We start from the raw sequence: 13,300 nt of genomic DNA, 5'->3' as shown, positions 1-13,300 counted from the left end.
AACTTTGATTATGTTCGAGATAATACCATTCGTTTATATATTTAATATCATACATCCATACATACGTAGATGATACTAGAAATATAATACTACTTAAAATGATACGGTAGTGAAGATAAATGAATAAGATTGCTTCGACATTATACTTAGATTGATCATAAATGAAGAACTTTTATTCTATACTCTTTTATCTATATTCGTATATAAAATAATCTTCCAGATTGTATATTTCTGTCTCTTTGAGAATTAAGCAATGAAGTATTTGATTCGATTTTGTTATTGCTGATTTTCGTTTTATTTTTAACCACAGAATCTCCTTGATTTCATTCGTACCATGAATTTAGGCACACGGTATAAAAATTCCCTAAATTTATATGTATTTTGTAATTGTGGGTAAAGTACCATATGTAAGAATCTTTATACATATTTTTACTAAATGCTTTTTTTTCAGAGATCAACGGAGCAGTTGACTCATTGCAGTACGGCGACGTTAGAGGAAATCCTGGATAATTCGGACGGAGTAACGACACGAACTGTCTCCGAGAAGATCATGAGTATCTGTAAAAATACTATACGTTGGGTGCTCTTTCTGGATATATTACTTGCTTTATCAGGTTTGAATATATTTCTCTTTCTTTTTTCCTAATTGTTACATTCATCGTGTAATTATCATGTAACTTCATTAACAGACATACCATTCAATTTATTTCTTTTTCTTCCTACTACATACATATAATAATAATATTCTTCTGAATGTAATCGATTTAAATTTCCGCAGTTTCATTGATTCGATGTGTGCTAATTCTATTAATCAGATGCTTAAAAAATTACTATGTAGTCTGTTTACACGAAAATATGGAATGCTAAAGTCATGTTTGCTTTTCCTTAATTTTTTATGCTGTATAAGGGAATGCATATATGCATGCATAATATATAAAGATCTTTAATTTTATTTTAATACGCAAAATATAAGTACAAATATGTCATATCTAAAAAATATTAAAACGATATCAAACGAATAACCATCAATATTTATAATATGTATAAACTTTATGTTAGATATACATGATATATTTATATCCATTAATTTAGTACATTTTTTCAATCATTATGAGGAAGTAACTCACTTGTTAATTAAAGCGACAATTAGCTATACGGAAGAACATGTCATTCATTGTTTCTAAACAGCACTTATGAATAGTAAATGAGAAAGTATTAAAATTGTTTTGTTCTATAACTTCCACATTTCTCCTTTTGAAGAAAACAGGAGACGAATAGAAACACTTCCCATTGATTTCTTTTCTATAAAGGCAACTTAAAAAATTGCAATTAAATAATTGCTATAATCTTTAAAAGAAACTAATTTTTCCCAAAAATTATAAAATATAATTGATTATTTTAGTTAAGCCGTTAATAATCCATTATGATGATTGATGCGATGAGAAATAATCACATAAGAAAAGTGCTATTTATTTTCATATTGCGACAAAAACATTTATTTTTCACAGAAAGAGAAGACAATTTTTTAATTAATTTGACATTTCAGTGTATCGTTATGATTTATTACTACAAATTTACTTTTTTCAAAATATTATATATTCCTAATGTCATATGAATATCGCATTTACCAAAACGCTAGATATACAAAAAATAAACCATTTACGATAAAGAGGTATCAGGTACAAGTCTTTTTGACATTTGTATATCTAATAATAGTAGGTATTGAAGATACATATTAAGTACATTAACTAACTAAATGCACGCTAGGAGCGAATCGTGCGTGCAATGAGAGTTGGCTGGAAAACCACAAACCATGTAATACAATACTGTATGACTCGACCGTCTGCTTAGAATTTTTCCGGGCGTGTCGCACTAAATAACTTGGTGCACTGGTACACACGCGTACGGTGAAACGTCAATGAACTGTGTTGTGACAAAATAAATTGCATTACTGTACAAAAGAACATAAAATTCTATGTTATCCTACTAATTAAAGCACATTTCATGTCAAATGAGTTTCAAGAGCTAAAATTAAAAAAAGGAAGGAGAAAGTATCATTTACTAAAGAATTATTACAGAGTAATAAGGAATAATAATTACTCTTAGACCTCATATGAAGGTCGGAGATAAAAATGTCATTAAGCGTCATTAAATAACATTGTTATTAAGTACTGTTAAATATAAATTCGATAATCTTTAAAACGATACTTCTTTCTCAACATCAATCCACAGCGTTTCATATCGAATCTAAATCCAACATATAGTTGAGCTGATCATTTCATAAAATTAAGATTATTGTCTTGTAAAATTTTTGGATCATTGTTTCCTTGAAGTATCTAATTTTCACATAAATGATTAATATCATTACCCCCCTAGGGCGCCCTACTCCCAAACACGTATAATAATAATTAGCCTTATGTTCATTTTACATGACTCAGCGTTTATATTCAACCAACGCCATTTATGGTCATTCCTTCTCAAACCATACCTAATTAATTTATTATTTTCTTTATCCACATAGAGTGGATTTGGTACATCTTAGACAAAATTTCCCCTTATTCGACATTGTACATAAGATTTTCCATGTTATTCAAAACGACTAAATCTTGATTCATTAGTGAAAATTTCCATTATTTTCTTGTCCATTTTGCGCATGGTTCATCTTATTATCTTAAATTCATTTAGGAGACGATATGTTATGTAATTACTAATTTCCACATTAAACTCTGATCAAATTTTGGAATGAATGATTACGATTGTCCTGGACTAATATTCTTCAGAGAAGCGATGTAACATATGATACATTTATTCGAAGTACATAGATTTATTAGCACATTTTATTTGCAGAACTATTTTGTTGGTCTATGATATCAATATATTCAGCTATTTAATAAAATTTCATTTCCATCAGCTTATTCTAAATTCGAAAATTATTCTTCGCCGTTCATCTGTAATAAGCTGCCGTTCACCTATTTTTATCATTAACATGTATAGACGATGGAATACTTTGGGATTCTTGGCACGTAGTAGTTAAGGAAAGCGTTAAGAAAACTTTTGTTACACTTTCTCCTTGCTATTAACTTATCTTTTAGTAAAAATTATCTACATATCTTGAGGTGTTTAGGTGAAATTATTATAATAATTACTCTATGTAAACGTATATACTATGTACATATATTTAAATTGGAAGTGATCGTATATTGATTTTAAATCAAAATACTTCAATTTAGAAACTAGGGTCTGCTAATCGATCTTTTTGCACACAAATAAAATTAGTACAAGTTGTACACTTATCAGCAATTACTATTGCACATGTTAAATGAATTCCATGTGACAGTTTTCTGCTTTCACAGGGGAATATTTAAATCTTTTTCAAATTATTACTTGTGGAGATCTCAATATCAATTTATTTTGTAAAAAAGAATTATTCAATTTTATCATTTTTATTTATTAAGTATTTCATGATGTGTTTAACAACACATATATATACATATATACATATGTACATATGCAGCATGTAACATCTAGTTCTGTCATCATCTAAAATATTTCCTACAAAAATTGCATAGTTTTGTGGTAGCAAGTGGATAGTAAAAATATTTGTATAGCGTTGCAGAAGGTTGACGTGATGAAACGAACAAATCTGTTTTTTTTTTTTTTTTCAAAGAATGTTGCGTTTCGTTTAGTTGTAAAGTTTCTGCAACACTAAGTACTGTAAGGTTAACAAAGGTCGTATAAACGAAGTTTTCTACTTAACTTGCTGTGGCGTTGCTTAAGAAGTGACGTTTCGTTTGATCTTCGATTCTTGAGATAGTTCACTTATTTTTGAACACGTTCTAAGCTGTAAGTGATAAGGATATTTCTGATTACGTATAAACATGTAAAAGAAATGTTGAAATACTCGTCATTGATACCAATACGTTTTAAATATCACTGAATCATGGAAGAATTAATGTACCAGCTTGGATGGAGTTATTGATGGAAGATTAAAAACCAAGCAATCAAGCATCCAAGCTCGGTAGCTCGAAACTCGAAAGTTGTCGGCATTACAGGGACCGTCAAACAGAATGAATTTCGAGCAAATTGTTAAATTATCAATGGTTCGCCTATGTCAAATCAGTAAGGAAGTTTGTCCTATAAACTCGGGCATATGATTCAAGGCATCATTTCATTTGTTGCCCGCACCTTTGCGTCGCGTCACTCGTGTTTCGTGGTCGCTGCGATCAAGCGTGTATAGAGTACATACTTAAAACCTTGTATGTATGTATATTCAGTTGAACGGTTGAACCCAGTGCAGTGTCTGGCGACTGGTCGATAGTGTGTAACAGCTTTTACTTACAATTAACAGTATTACCTCAGCCAGCAGCATCAAAAGTTAAATAGAAAATTTTGTTTTCGCTGACCTTGAAATACTTAGATTGTAAGTGGTTGAGTTTGTCTATTACTTACAAGTAAACAAAATGTAACATTCTATTTAAGAAAACAAAATCGACCTTTTTATCTCATTAACCGTTTGCAACGCATATATTTTTACTATATATCGGCTTCTACAAAGTTATAGAACTTCTATAGGAAATCTTCTTTTCAAATTTTATTTCACAATGGAAATATTCCAGATGATAAAGTTAGACGATACACTCTGTATGTAACAATAATTTATCGAATGTCTCTGTGAATATTGGTGGCAAGTGTTATACTTCAGTACTATTGAAAATGTCATGATGGCATTAAGATATTCAATAAATTACCATTTCAATAAATTTCCCGAAAAAAGAAGAAAAGGTGTCACAAAAGGATGGAAATACATTCATACTAAAATATTTGTAACAATATAAATATAATTCTGTTAAATTGAATAGTCTCTGCCAGATTAAACAATTTTCATATGAAAATATTTTGTGTATTTTTAATAGTTAGAGAAATAATAGTATCTATATTATACATTTGATCTGTAAGTTGCAACATTTGGCTATACCCTAATTCTCTTATACACGCGCTTACCATAGGTTTTAACTTTAGGTCATATGGCATTGAAATTTATTCTACTTTATGTAAGAAGTAACAATGATGTAACAAATATATGTACATATTCCTGAACTAAACGAAGTGTACAAAAAATAAGCAAGACAGCTCATACAAATATGTATGTCTGATATAATCTTTTTTATGAATTACAATTGTTCCCGTCCATCAGTAATTTTTGTTAATAATAATGAAGTCGTATGTCATACATATTTGATTTATATACAATGATACTTAACTTTATTTTAGTTCTTTAGTTAGACAATTTTTAAGTAAACGATTTCTATGTAAATATTATACATTGATCGTGATGCTATTTATGATAAATTGATCATTATTTAAATAAAATATATATTATTTGAATAATATATTATCTTATCTGACTCGTTGTTATTCTAAAATGTTTATGTATTAATATATTTAACGAACAAGAGGATTTTTCTCTGAATTGTTTCATTATTTGTATATCAAATGTTAATCAATATTTTCTAGCGTAATTTATTGCAAAAATGCGTATAATTTTATATATGTATTTATTATCCAAAGGTAACTTTGGAAGAATTTAGTTTGGAGAAGAATTTAGTAAAAGTGATAGTATTATGTTGTCCGAAAAGTCTTTCTTTTACAGATACGTCTTTTACAACGATGCATCTTTATACAAATATGAAACCTAATCTGTCAAACGTTGTAATCTTTATCTGGATAGAATAAAATGGATCATACGTAATTCGATAAAATAATATAAAACGAAAAATGTTGTGCATCCATTGTTTCCTTATAAAACGAAAGGACGACCTAATAAATGCTATTACATTATAAAAGTATCTGGACATGTAATAAAACCATCTCGATATCTGAATTTATTATTTATGATTTAAGAATATGCAAAATATGATATTTGACACCGTGAATTATTTGTTGCATTATTTAAAGCTGTTAACTAATATAATTAATATAACGAATTATCATATTGTGTACGTTATTAATATATTTATCCTCATGATCTCGTAACGAGCAAGCATACAGCAGCACTCGACTAATGAGTAATAGTTCAAAATTATAGATATTATTTTGGAAGCAATTTTTAATGAAGTTTCTCCTTAACATTAAAGCTGGTAGGACTATAAGTTTATTAGTAGATTAAAAGCAATAAATTTTTCTAAATACAAGAATAAGATATCTACTGATAAGATGGCGCGATAGTACAAAGAAATACAGCCCCTGCGCACCATAAAATCAGGTCATTATTATCAGATAGGCAAGGTATTTTTAAAATGATAGAGCGCCCTTAAATGAGAAAAATTTTCTAAGATAATAATTATTTATAAAGTAATAATATTTATATTAAAAATTGATATAAAATATCTTTATGAACTCTCTGAAATAGACTACAAAACCAATTGATCTTAAACCTTGCGTATATCTCCAAAATATTAGGTCATCCCATAAGTTCGTGCCGACTTTTGTGTATACATTTCATGTGTCGATTTATAAACATACGGCGATAAGGGACCAATGCACTTGAAAAATGGGAAGATGTTGTACAACGAGACGGGGGTTACATTTTTTCATGAAACTGAAAGATATGTAAACGATCTTAACACATATAACCGCTCGAAAAACGGAACGAATTTATGGGATGACCTAATATTTCTACCTAAAACATAGATTAACAGAAGAAAGTTGACAAAAGCATAAAAATTGAAATTTCTACGTAAGAATATTACACTTTGACTTCAAACACATATTGTGTTCGTAGTATTTAAAAGTAACGAACGAGATTGTGATATTTGCACGTGTTGTATCGACCAAGCACTATTTTAGGGTGGGAAACTATCAAAGTTTATTTTCTACTACGTAAGTATGTATATACTTGGTTCTCAACTATGTAGATATACAGTGATTCCTCGGTGATTCTTCCATTTAAAATTTCTAGTTCTAAAATTTTAGTATTATCTAGCAAGTTTAGTAACTTTGTGGTATTTTTAGTTAGGTATACCAGACTTGCGCCGTTTATTAATACATAGCGGTATGCCCATCAATTTAACATTTTCATTTCTAGATAATATTTTATTCTATATAATAAATAATAGATTTACAGACATTTGTTCTGTAAAGAATTCTATTATATAATGTTATACAAAATCGGAAAACAAAGTCTTATCATTTAAGTACGTAATAAAATAGCAGCAAATCGGCGTGACAAAAGATAGCATAATATGAAAAAATTGCGGCATATACATATACAGTATATTTCTCCCTTTCACCTGAAGGCATGTAAATATTTCGAAACATATGCGTAATACGTAAAAATGTTAGACGAATGTTGTATTCTTTTAAGCTACGTAAAAAGAAATGCAACAATAGGATGTAGAATCCCATTTAAAAATTTAAATGCTACCTTCACAACGGCTTTTCAAGGCCATTGCAGGATTAAATATTGTAAATATCAGTATGATATGTGGTCTCTAACATCCTACAGATATCGTTTGGAACATTTTCTGTATCATTCATAGTTTCTGAAATATTTATACATACCTATGTTTTTAGATAAACTGAAGGATTCAAGAAAGAAACTACAGAAAAAGTTGCAAGCGCATATACAAGCGCAGAATACGTGAGAAAAATAATCTATACTACTCTATGTTCAGACGTATGAAGCCTATTTTAAATTAAAATTCATATTTAAATTAAAATACTATTAGATTTTGTTCCAATGTTCAACTATCTTTATAACATGAAAATCGGATATTGTCCCATTTAATGTTTATACAAATACAAAGAATATATATATGTGTGTGTGTGTATATATATATAGATATATAATATTAATATAATATATATGTATATATACACTATAATATACTATACGATGTACTATATACTACTATTACCACTTATATATATAGTATATAGTATATATAGTAGTAAACGATAATATCAAATGAGAAAGCAATAAATTTATTTCACATTTATCTAATTTATTCGATATATGAATATTTCAGGTGCTACATTAATCAATTTAACTATTTGCCAGTTTTTTAGTTTCATTACATAAGTAGGCGGTTAATGTTTAATTCTCAAAAGACAGGAGACATGCTTGCATGAGTTCATTTATCATGGGAAAATGGCATAAATAACAGTAGTAATTTTCAAGATAAATTTGAAAAATAATATTTGCAACGTAATCGCTCTTTTTTACTTCGTACTTCGTGATGTTAATCAGATTTTTCTGATCTCTGAATGGCTCATATATCAGAAGACATTAAAAAGATAATAGTGTATCCTTCATTTATTAAAGTCTTTATTGATATAGCATTAGTAAGAAAAAGTTTCAGGATTGTTTTTTTTAATCACGTCCTTATACCTTCCCAAAAAGAAAAACTGCTTGATCATCCAGACAAGCTATGCAATCGCATGAGTTATACGCATGCGTTCGAGTTTGAGCCGAATACTTAACTATTGCTTCACGTAGCAAGCGGACAGTATCGTGTGTGATATTAACTCTACTGGTGTTCGAAGTAAGAGCACTCGTCGTTCTTCCTCTCATTTTCTCTTTCTCTTCATTTTTATCTCTCCTCGTTCTTCTTTCCTTCCTCCTACCTCTTTCTTCCCCTCCACCTTAGCTGCCTTCTTCCAATTACGTATCATTCTCATTTTTAGTCCTTTCTGATATTGTTGCTTTGATTGTTTGCAAGCACCTGTCAAATTTACATAATATGGACAAGAGTAAACTCAGTAGAAAAGTAGTCTCACGGTGGAAAAATTTTAAATTCCTAACTCCACTAAATTTATACAGTTTGTGTAAGTATCGAGTAGAACAAGAATGAAGCGTGTCGCGAACACGTGTATTTTCCTCAACAAGTACATAGGAAATTGATTTAGCAAAACGTTGAAGAAAAAAGTATATTTGTTTAGGTATGTTCAAATTGTTACGATAATAAGGTTTTCAGCGGAAAGAATTACGTCGCAAAGAATTGTATAATGTAATTCCTTTTAGTTATAAATGAATTTAAAATAATAAAATGACTAAAGTCGATGAGAAAATCTTTCTCATTGTGAATATTTTTCATTGTACTAATTGTAAATAATTACTAACTAAGACTTGCATGAAAAATTAAGCACATACTATATATGTATATAAATATAAAATAGTAGAATTATTATGAGGACGTACATATATCTTTTCTTTTTATTTTAAACATCATTAATTATATTCAGATGTATCATTTATGACTATACTGTGTTCATACCGTATTAGTGACGATAAAGCTGTTGTAATACTAAAATATTGAATTAAAAGTATCAGTCTCGTATTCAACTTGTCAGAAGCCAATAAATTATTAAGAAATAATATATTATCGTTAAAAACGTTTCGTCTGTTATGTTATAGTTTTTAAAGTATGTTTTATTATCGCTTATAATATACATATTTACTTTAGTACAAATTGTTTCTTCGATAAAAACAAATATATGTCTTAAACAAATACTCCTTTAAAATAAAATAGAAATAAATAAACTTTATTTTGTTTCCTGAAACTGAAACACATATACGCAGGTATTCTGAAATTCTTATTCAAAGCTTTATTTCATTTCATATCAATCGTATGATATCTGTTATCTTATATATGTTATATATCTTTGTACATAATATGATGTTTCCAATTCTGGTATCGGTCGAAAGTGACAGTTTACTAAAGTTTTTCTAACTAATAAGTAGTGCGTAACATTAGTAATTTATAATACTTGTATTGTTATTGTAACATTCGCTAATTATGTTTTTTTTAAATTCGTATTGAGAAAGTTAGAAAATTAACAGGATTTTTATTCTTCATTATCAAATCTTACATACATATATGCTTGATCTGTTAATAAAATAAATAATGAGATTTTATTTGATTACTTGACATTTATATGTATCATTGTATATATATTACCAATATAATTATATAATTTATCAGCAATGTTCAATACGTTTATCCCTACAGACTTTAGATAAAATATCAGATAAAAATATAATTTTATAAAAATTATTAACACAATAAAGATTTGCAAAACTGCAAAGTCATACGATAAACATCTACAAGACTAACTATGACTATATGATTACAAAGATACTGAATTGTTTCTCTTCTGGTATCATTCAACTTTTGCGCGAAAAATTTTTTCATGCAGTAAATAATTTTGTAATAACTTAAAATCATGAAGTTAGGTACTTCATTCTACAAAGTTAGGGCTTAAAATGTACTATCTCACGTGCTAAGAAATACAACATTTTTTGTTTTCTTAATATCGTGCTGTTTATTTTCCACCTGACTGCGAAATGTAAACATATTATAAATGATATCAATGTAACTTTCAATGGAACTCTAGCATCATTTTGCAAGGAAATAATTGAATCACAAGTTACAATTCGTGGTTCCTTTGATAAATCTGATCCTCGTGATGAGTACAATAGGATCCAAGCAAAATAAATTTCATCTTAAAATTCACAGTCGAGATCAATTTCCCGGTACTTTCTTTTACTTATACCTTTTTGCACCATCGAGCCGATGTTATAGCAATGACATGTTTCTTTAACATTCTGTACTTGTATGAGTGAATTATTTTAGAAAATTTTCTGAGTTTTATCATGTTGAAATGCTATCAAAGTCTATGTATTTATTAATTTGAAGTTTGAATGGTTACAATTTTACAGGCATATTTTCTAATTTTCAATTGTACTTTTGTACTTTCCAGTCATTGTATTTCTAGCAGTATTGGAATTTGGGACAGTTCCGCAACAACATATCGGCTTTTACTGTAATGATCCAAAAATTTCATTCAAGTTCATGGGAGATACGATTTCTATTACATTTTTGATTATTGGATGTCTGTTAATGCCGATCGTCGTGGTATGTATAAATAAAATAAATATAAAATATTTTTAATATTTCTAATAATTTAAAAATATTTGCTGAATAGGTTTTATAATTTTTTAAAAAAGTGTCAAACACAAATATTTGTTTGAATTAATTGTTAATTTGAGTAATAAAAATTCTCTTGTTTTAGAAACATAAATATCTCTTTGAACGCGTTACTCTAAAATATAAATACAAAATTTGTATGAGTAAATAAAAGTCTAAATGAATTAGAAATGTTGAATTAAATTCGCAAGTTTATTTAATGCTATATTCAATTGAGTTTATATATAGAAATCATTTAAGCATTGAAATCCTTTCAGGATTTTAAGATTTAAAAATAGGATATAAAATGAAAATGCCTTCAAAATAAAATTAATTTATTTTTGTACGTTATATGAAATGTAATAAGACGTTTTTTTTTACCAAGGCCATAATTATTATTATAAATACATATAAGTTTTCATAAGGATTTATATTCTTTTAAAGTGATATGCCGTTTAGATCCGCAAAGTCAATATTAACAAATCTGTGAGTAATATCCACTGGATATGGATATTAATTAATATTTGGAATTTTAAAAATTCAAATCATATTCAAACCTGTCAAATAAACATAACAAATAAAAGTGGGCGAAAGAATAAAGTCATCATTGCTCAATGCTTAATGTTTTCCAACAAACGATAACTTACTGACTGATAAAAAATAAAAGCTTCTCATTTTTATTCCTGCAATAAAAGAGATTGCAGTGGACGAGTGATATTTTCTCGATTAAACAAATAAGTCTAAATATGAACTTAATTGTAGTTTAACAGTATCTAGTATACTTCACATTATAGTATTTTGATATTTAAAAATTTTAGGGAAATAGCAAAGAAAAAATGGATATTGTTACGCGTCACAACACGATGTTATTGCTATTATTTCTACGAAGAAATAAATTTTATTTTGCTATATGAAATATTATTATTTTTTAATAATAGATTTATATGCATAATGGAAATAGTTAGTAATTATATTTATGGAATTGCAACTTAAACATTACTTATTAATCAAGTAATAATGAATGGATTAATGAAATTTAACTGAATCAGCTTAATTAGCAAGACTTCAGCAACCTATTAGAATTCCTTTATCGTGAAAGAGAAAAAATGATAAAAATTTCAGTTTTTATCAACCGAATAACACCCCCTAATTTACTGAATTTGAATACCAAGCATTGATCGATAAAAATTGCTTTTTCGCTTACTCCTATTTGTGTAATTATTTTCTCGATAAAATAACGTTTATTCTTAGATTATTCTTAAAAATCATGCATATTAACGGGGCATTACACTGTATATAATATATTTATACTACTGCTGGTCTTACTTATGTTTCTGCTAGCTATTAATTTTGTTGTAAATCTAATGAATTATAATTCTCTTTCTCTGTAATTTTGTAAATAACATTGTATTTTGCATATTTTTAGATGTGGCTGTCTGAATTCGTATGCTACTCTGCAGATAGCTATGATACAGAATTAGGATGCGCGGGTTCAAGAGCAAAACAAATATGGTTGTGGTATGGTCACTATTCGATCGGAATAATTGCCTTAACGTTTATATGTGATGTTATGAAAACTCTGGTGGGCGAACCAAGACCACACTTTTTGGATACGTGTAAACCACGAGAGGCAGAAAATTGCACCAATGAGTAAGCATTTTTTTTTTATTGTATTACATTTTTGTTCGCAAGAATAATTCATCTTTCACAAGAATGTATATATTTTACAGTATGAAAATGATCATCTCCTTTCTTATATTTGTATCTTTTACTATACATAACTATATTACATTTATATATCGTATTTAAAACTACGAGATAATTTTCTAACCAAGGGTATTTTAAAAATATGGTTTGAAATAATAGTATAATATATTTAATTAATTATTAAAAGATCTTAGTTCGATAGTACTTAAATAAAGATTAAGAAACCATCTGTGATCTTCTGTTTGGTACTATGAATTTACATATTGAATTTCAGATATGTGGAAAAATATACGTGTACAAATACAGAACATTCAGAATGGTTTGTCTCGGATTCTAGCAAATCATTTCCATCTGGCCATTCTGCCCTCTCTATGTTTACAACTACTTTTATTGTGGTAAGTAGGTTTATATATACATACATATTGTATTTACATATGATTATATAGCATTATTATAATTCCTTTGCATACGATTATATATTATGAACTTTTATATATTCACTTCTTCAAATTTTTTAATTTCTACTAGAAAAAATTTGCAATGCAAATTCTGATACAGAGTTTGGAATAACAGGGAAATTGTCAACATTAAATTTAAAGGATTTTGAGCCATGTTTTATTATCACT

At 27.9% G+C, this 13,300-nt stretch overlaps 1 protein-coding gene across 5 annotated transcripts in view; it reads left to right on the top strand.

The window, feature by feature from the left end:
- LOC100651425 (phospholipid phosphatase 1) overlaps positions 1-13,300 on the top strand; it is a 36,510-nt gene that overhangs the window by 10,263 nt on the left and 12,947 nt on the right. For 4 of the 5 annotated variants that reach the window (XM_003402290.4, XM_012318535.3, XM_048404520.1 and 1 more), the window contains 4 exons: positions 452-614; positions 10,762-10,916; positions 12,394-12,617; positions 12,949-13,069. In XM_003402290.4, the coding sequence (XP_003402338.1) occupies positions 452-614; positions 10,762-10,916; positions 12,394-12,617; positions 12,949-13,069 (663 nt within the window). Of the gene's footprint in view, positions 1-451; positions 615-8,147; positions 8,827-10,761; positions 10,917-12,393; positions 12,618-12,948; positions 13,070-13,300 lie in introns of those variants that run through there. The other variant, XM_003402289.4, reaches the window with a different exon arrangement.

Source organism: Bombus terrestris, chromosome 3, assembly GCF_910591885.1.
Source record: "Bombus terrestris chromosome 3, iyBomTerr1.2, whole genome shotgun sequence".
In the NCBI taxonomy this organism is placed as follows: Eukaryota; Metazoa; Arthropoda; class Insecta; order Hymenoptera; family Apidae; genus Bombus; species Bombus terrestris.
Note: the sequence above shows the minus strand (reverse complement) of the source record. Positions and strands in the feature narration are given on the sequence as shown.